Below are 6,886 nucleotides of genomic sequence, written 5' to 3' on the forward strand. Positions count from 1 at the left end.
CAGATGTTGTGAACATCATAGAGTGAGAAGATATTCTGAATCTGAAAACAAGTGTGGAAGCTGATTAACGGATAATTTCAAGTAAACAAGAGTACAAGACAACAAGGAAAACAAAAATAAGATGCATCATACCGGAAGATAGCACAATCGAGATAGCTTTGATTTTACATTCTCTTCAAGTACCTAACAGTAAAAGAAAAGGTTCGAGTTTATATAATAGAACAAGAAGATATAGACACCAAAATGAACAAGTTAAAACCTTTGTGCTCCGACAAGCTATGATATTAGGTGTCAATCTCAAGCTTCGTAGATCTCTAATGCTGTGCTGTGTTGGTTTTGTTTTCTGAAATAAAAGATTCAAAACAAGTGAAGTTTTTCAAAGACATATACTTCTGGAAAATGTATATACATACCTGTTCACCAACAGCACTGAGCACAGGCACGAGAGTAACATGGATCAGACAGAAGTTATCAGGCCCTACACTGTATGATAATTGGCTAAGTGCTTCAGTGAAAGGCCGTGACTCATTATCTCCTGAAAAACACATAGATTTCTCTGTATTATACACAGAAGACGCAAACAAAAAGATAATAGAAATTCTCGGTGTTAAAATGTTACCTATAGTTCCACCTAATTCAATGATGCAAACATCAGGAGGACCTTCTTTTCCATCAACAGGAACCGTTGCAACTCTCTCAATCCATTCTCGAATTGTATCAGTGATGTGAGGAACAATCTAAAAATCCATTACCAACCAAAAACATATAACGTCTCAAAGCTTATTATGATGACAAAGTAGAAATGTTGAATCTATCTTTCATTTACCTGAACAGTCTCTCCTAAATAATCTCCTTTCCTCTCTTTATCCATCACATACTGTGACAGCAACAACAAAAGTACTTTAGTTATCGACTTGTTGCAGATAAATCCAAAGATAAACATTATGTAGTTACCTGCTGAATCTTCCCGTAAGTGATGTTGTTATCTCGAGTTAATGTGATATCTAGAAACCTCTCGTAGTTTCCAAGATCAAGATCCACCTTTTTTTTCAAACCCATCAAAAAAAGTTTTTAAAGTCTTTAAATCCAAAAGGTGGAGAACAGGTAAGTTTGGTTTTTTACCTCACTACCATCGTCCAAGACATACACTTCGCCATGTTCGTAAGGAGATATGGTTCCAGCATCATAGTTCAAATAAGGATCTAGAGATGATAAAAATGGCTTTAGATTGAGTGTTCCGTAAGCAAACATTATATATACATTTTGAACTCAATGAAAAGAAAGATACCAATTTTGATACAAGTAACGCGAAGACCACAGGACTGAAGAAGAACACCAACACTGCTTGCAGTGATACCTTTTCCTAATCCACTCACAACACCTCCAGTTACAAGCACGTACTTCATCTTTAACTTGTATATCCTGGAACAAAACGTCACCAAACCATATTTTAAGGCAAAAAAAAAGCAATCTGTGAGTTGCAAAATTTCATGTTTCATAGAGACAAACCAGATATGAGAAAACTGAGAAGCTTTGAAACAGAGGATCTCTGTTTTAACGTTTTGATATTAGCGGGGGGAAAAAAAACAAGCAATAGGATTTTGTGGGCTTTGAGAGAAGGAGAGGTAGCAATTTATAAGAGAAGAGAAGCAGTGGGCAATTCCCTTCCACCTTTTGAAACCCATAGAAGATAACAATCCTCCACTTTCTTTAGTTCAAATTCAATATTTTAAATATATGCATTTCATGAGTTTTTAATATTATGAGACTCTAAAACTAAATCTTTTTAGATTATAATAATATCTTTATTTGAAATTATCTAAGAATATAAATACTTTCTTTGGTGACTAAGATTTCCTTAAGCCATATGATCATTTGCATTTAACCATTAGATATGATTTTTTAGTACTAGACCTTTATGAAAAATCTAGAACATGTATAATGATGGTGGATTTGAGGCAATTGGCCAAAAAAAACATGTATTTAGAAGTTTTGCCTTTTAAAATAAGATATTTTATTATTAATTTTACCATCTTAAAAGTCAGAAATCAAATTTGGAAACACATAAAGTTATCGGAAACTTCGAGTACTAAAGATAAAAACTACAATAGCATTAGGGGTGTCAAAATGGGTTAAATCTCTTGGTCTACTCGATAGCCCATATTGTTTTATTATTTGGATCTTAACAAGTTATTGGGTTAAATGAGTTATGGGTTAATAGGCTTATGGATTATGTGGATTGGGTTAGAATGGTTTATATTAACTATTAAATCATTAATTTTCATATTTAACATCATCATTATCTTCGTACTGATCAAGTCATTGAGGTATAGGTTGGTTTGAATTGGTTTAACTATTTCGACACCCCTACAAGCACAAACCACGATGCCACTCTATAAATTATTCCCCCATGCCCCATTGTTTTTGACACTTTCGCTCGCCCACTGGGAATTCTGGATTTAAACCTCAAGACAGATGGAGACTTACAAAAAAAAGCTCTCTTTAACCATAAATCTATATTATGGGTGCAAATGACTGGAAAAATAATTGAGTTGAAAAAGATGAGTTAAATATCATTCAAATTATTATTCTGTTATATTAGAGTATAGTAGATGACTAGTTAAACATTTTTCTTCTTTTTGTAATTTGTTCATTTTCTAATTTTTTTCATTTTAAATGGTGATAAATGTTCTTTTTGTTCAAAAAAAAAATGTATGTTCTTTAACCTACTTTTATCCCTCAAAAATGTACAAAACTATTTGCACCAATACTTGTTAGTGTCATTCCATGTTTCTGCAGAGTAATCATTTTATAGGTAAGATAAGTCATATCCTATTGAAATTCTTGGAAAAGGTTTCTTAATCTTCTTTTGCTTAGTTTATTTGTATTTTCTTACAATTGAACATATATTTTGTATAATTACTGTTTTATTTTGTTCAAAATTTTCAAAAGAAGTAAATTTGTTGTTAACTGTCTTGATTGAAGTTTAGCAAATTTCCCATATTTTCTCATTGGTGTGGAGTTTGGACACAATTGTGATATTGCAGTAGAATGAGGCATTTGGTCAAACAATAGTTTGAGAATGAAAAAAAAATCGATTTAAAAATTTGATCACTTTTATAATTATTTGTAATAGATAAATGCCAAAGTTTAAGGTGATGAAAGAACAATCGTTCAACTCACGAAAGATCTCTCCGGCACAAATTGAAGATCTTACTAGAAGATTTGTCATATTCTCCCCACAAACAGTCATTTTACATATATGTGTTTGTAGCTTAGAATTTTTTTTCACACATAGATATTTATTTTACCATTCATTCTATTTTACATTGTACTGAACATTTGAACTTTGGAAAGTGTCTAATGTGTATTGGTGTTACACCAAACTCTTTATATTGGTTTTATGGGTGCAAATGATTGGAAAAACAATTTAGTTGAAAAAGATGAGCTAAATATCATTCAACTTACTATTCTATTAGATTACTTGTTCATTTTTTCTTTTTGTAATTTGTCCATTTCTAGTTTTTTCGTTTCAAATGGGTGAAAATTAAATGAATCTTTTTGTTCAAAAAAAAATTGAATGTTCTTTAATCAAAGTGTACGAAACCATTTGCACCAATACTTGTTGGTGTCATTCCATGTTTATGCAGAGTAATCTATGATGAAAATAGGGATTGAACTAAAAGGCTTCAGTTTATAGGTAAGATAAGTCTAGCCTATTGAAATTCTTGAATAAGGTTTCTTAATCTTCTTTTGCTTATTTATTTTGTATTGTCTTACAATTAAACATATATTATGTATACATTACTGTTTTATTTTGTTCAAAATCTTCAAAATAAGTAAAGTGGTTGTTAACTAATTGATTTCGCATATTTTGGTGTAGTATAGAGTCTAGACACAATTGTGATATTGCAATAGAATTAAGGCATTTCGTCATAGTTTGAGACTCAAACAAAATAATCGATTTATAAAATTTATAATTATTTGTTTAATAGATAAATGCCCAAGTTTAAAGTAATAAAAAAGAAGCTCAGAAATTTTTTTCACACACACACATTTTTTTATAACATTCATTATATTTTACATAAAGTCTCTAATTTATATTTATATTGGTGTTACAACAAACTCATTCTGTTCCTTGGGGATCAATAAACACAGATATAGATATTGATTTAAGCCTTCTTAGCTCTTTTAATTGAAGCTTTGTTGATTGCATCAGAGATCTCTCTCCGTCTTTTCGCATTGTTTTTGTTGACCTCTCCAGTATTGTTATTGGTTTGAGCGTTTGTTCCTCCAGAGCTCTTGTTAGCTGCTGCTTTCAATGCTTCTTGCACAAACACCTTCAATCTCCACAAGGTAACATCCGTCTGTTCGAAAAACAGAGAGAAAACCGTTAAAGACCTGAAATTTCTTATGCCAAAACCACAAAGAAATGAGAAATGATTTTGGTGTTTACCTGAACATCGATGTCAAGCTCAACTTCTGGTGCTCCAGCCGGAAAACTCGGGTTGCTTTCTGAAACCATTTTCAACGCTTTCGACAGATCCTCGGGAGAGAGTCGACCTAGTGCTGCAGAAAGTCCCTTCTTTTCTTGAGTCGACAATTTCCTGTTCATTTCAAATCAAACGAAAACTCTGTTAAGGACCCTTCATTAAGACCGTTCATTAAGGTAAAATGATTTTTAACAGAAGAGGTTATTAACCTGCATCTCTGAACTACTGATTCCCGGAGTCTCTCCAGCTCAAGATCGATCTCATATAGCTAAAGATATGTGCAAAAAAAACTCATCAAACCAGAGCTACTGTAATCAATGGCCTGAAACAGAGCAACAAGTAGAAAAAGGTTTTTTAGTATTTTGCTTACTTCATTGCTTAAATCCCTTGTCATTTCCGCTTGTGCAGCCTCCAGAGTAAGCTGTTTATTTGCATGTTCCGCAGCTTCTTCGTCTGCTTGTTTCTTTTCCTGTTCATACCAAAGCAATTATTTTTAACACACTATTACAAAAACGATTAACTGGAAACTGAACATTTGGTGTACCTCTTCTACAAGTTTAGGCATTATGTGAATCCATTTCTCCTCGAATTTCTGCAACAGAGATTGAGCCATCACATAGACATCTTCTTTTGCTTCGTTATACTTCATCGCATTCTTGAAAACTAGCCTAACATCAGCATATATCTCCCGGACATTGCTATAATCTGAACCCTCCATTTTCTTTTTGATCGTTCCCAAGTCCATTGGCTTCTCTATAACCTGTTAAGTAAATGAACACAAGCTATCGACATATATCAAAAAACTCATTTCAACATTTATCGAAAACAGTTGATTTTACCATACATTTAAGTAAAATAGCAAAAGTTTGTAACTTTACCTTGTAATAATCATGGAGTCCAAGTCCTTTAACATCAACAGGCTCCATGAACGGCCATGCCCATTTATTTTGAGTAATCTAAGGTATTAGAAGACGGAAACGTTCAAATGCAGCAAACACTGAGCAAAATCATTGCTTTGGCAAACTAAGGAAGCATCAAACGAAGTAAATCAAAATCCTAAGCTTCGTATCATGATCAGAAGAAAAAGTGATAAGTTTTTCTTGCTTACCTGACGAAACATTGTAGCAAATTGACGCATAAGTTCAGGGCTGGAAACATGTTTTCCCTTTGTTTTATCTTTCCCAGCCGAGTTACATTTCGAGATATTTGGTTGAGAAATCGCAATCTTTTTCCCTCCTGAGTTACTCTTAGAAGTATTAGTTTGAGCTGCTCCATCTTTGGTAGAGTAAAAGTGTTCAACCTCCACAACTTTTTGCTCAAGCTGCCATCACATATAGCAGTAAGAGACTCGACACTAAGCAAGTCATGGCGTCAAGTGAAAAGCAATTGATTTACCTGATTCACTCTTTCAGTAATATCATCTATGCAAGTCCCAAAATCCTCAAGCTCACTGACCCCATTTCCATTGAAAACAACAAGCTCCGAATTCTCGACATCACAGTTTTGCACAAGCACAGGTTCCTCCTAAACAGTGACACAAACTAATTAAAAAAAGCTTCAACACAGCACCGTGCCTCAAAACAAACTCGCATCTTTCTACAATAAACTCAAACTGATAATTGAGTCTGTATACCAGTTCTAGCTACTTAAAAGTGTTCGAATTGAACAAAGTTGGAGACTTTATGATAACCCAAAACCTCAAAAGAAGGTGACTTCTCAACAGAAGAGCTAGATTAACAGACGGAATCAACGGTAAGCTAAAATGTAATAAACAAAGTCTGGGATTGAATCCAAAGAGAGGCTGCAACTTAACCAGGAAGTAATAATAAACTTATGTACCTTGACATGTACAGACATTAGAGAAGAGTAGTAGTGACTCACGAGAGTTTTTTCGAAGGATTCAGAAAGACAGACGCAGGTCGGAGGAAGAAGAAGAAGACGGAAGAGAACGCGTTGCTCCGGTTTAGGGTTTACAACGAATAGGCTTTTTTCGAAAACTCTTTGTATCAATATGGGCTTCTCTGCTCGGCCCATTAATAAACTATTATTACAATCAACGAACATTACAGACAAAATTACGCGGTTTTATTACTAAAATATCGGGTTTGTTGCATCTTCCTCTTTTAAAAAAAGAAATGTAAAAGACTTTTAGTATTTTCATTTTCCACTATAGAAAGAAAGAAAAAATAATAATCTAAAACGTCATATAAAAATAATTATCTTAATTTTTTTGTATTTTAACTATAATACTTTCTTAAAACCCATAAAATATTTTCCAAAATCATCAGTTAAATTGCCTATAATTTTTTTTGTCAACTTTTATATAAAAGAAAAAAAAAATATTTAACAAGGAAGTTCAAATGCTTGTCAAAAAAAAAAAAAAAAAAAAAAAA

General features: G+C 32.9%; 2 protein-coding genes across 4 annotated transcripts in view; both read right to left on the bottom strand.

Moving 5' to 3' along the window:
• LOC104781889 (transcription factor GTE1-like) overlaps positions 1-6,455 on the bottom strand; it is a 7,825-nt gene extending 1,370 nt beyond the window's left edge. The window contains exons 1-9 of one of the 3 annotated variants that reach the window (XM_010506675.2): positions 6,375-6,455; positions 5,889-6,017; positions 5,602-5,814; positions 5,372-5,449; positions 5,038-5,253; positions 4,864-4,962; positions 4,703-4,761; positions 4,457-4,607; positions 4,036-4,367 (exon numbers count right to left, since the gene is read on the bottom strand). In XM_010506675.2, coding sequence (XP_010504977.1) covers positions 4,173-4,367; positions 4,457-4,607; positions 4,703-4,761; positions 4,864-4,962; positions 5,038-5,253; positions 5,372-5,449; positions 5,602-5,631 — 828 coding nt within the window. In that variant the 5' untranslated portion in view covers positions 5,632-5,814; positions 5,889-6,017; positions 6,375-6,455 and the 3' untranslated portion in view covers positions 4,036-4,172. Of the gene's footprint in view, positions 1-4,035; positions 4,368-4,456; positions 4,608-4,702; positions 4,762-4,863; positions 4,963-5,037; positions 5,254-5,371; positions 5,450-5,601; positions 5,815-5,888; positions 6,018-6,332 lie in introns of those variants that run through there. The other 2 variants (XM_010506673.2, XM_010506674.2) reach the window with 2 other exon arrangements.
• On the bottom strand, positions 127-1,585 carry LOC109132407 (CTP synthase-like). Its single transcript, XM_019244011.1, has 9 exons — positions 1,510-1,585; positions 1,289-1,422; positions 1,123-1,202; positions 955-1,041; positions 827-877; positions 620-737; positions 414-535; positions 260-343; positions 127-183 (listed from the first exon to the last, which is right to left on the bottom strand). Exons 2-9 carry the CDS (start codon positions 1,404-1,406, stop codon positions 127-129), a joined length of 717 nt encoding a protein of 238 aa, XP_019099556.1. The 5' UTR covers positions 1,407-1,422; positions 1,510-1,585.

Source organism: Camelina sativa, chromosome 4, assembly GCF_000633955.1.
Source record: "Camelina sativa cultivar DH55 chromosome 4, Cs, whole genome shotgun sequence".
NCBI classification, from domain to species: Eukaryota; Viridiplantae; Streptophyta; class Magnoliopsida; order Brassicales; family Brassicaceae; genus Camelina; species Camelina sativa.

What these genes read in the sequence shown, in the direction of transcription:
- LOC109132407 (XM_019244011.1), bottom strand. Translation starts at nt 1,406, where the DNA reads ATGAAGTACGTGCTTGTAACTGGAGGTGTTGTGAGTGGATTAGGAAAA. An exon ending in CTTACGGGAAGATTCAGCAG is followed by an intron (nt 878 to 954) that starts GTAACTACATAA and finishes TTGCTGTCACAG; the next exon opens with TATGTGATGGATAAAGAGAG. An exon ending in TAGCTTGTCGGAGCACAAAG is followed by an intron (nt 184 to 259) that starts GTTTTAACTTGT and finishes TTTTACTGTTAG; the next exon opens with GTACTTGAAGAGAATGTAAA.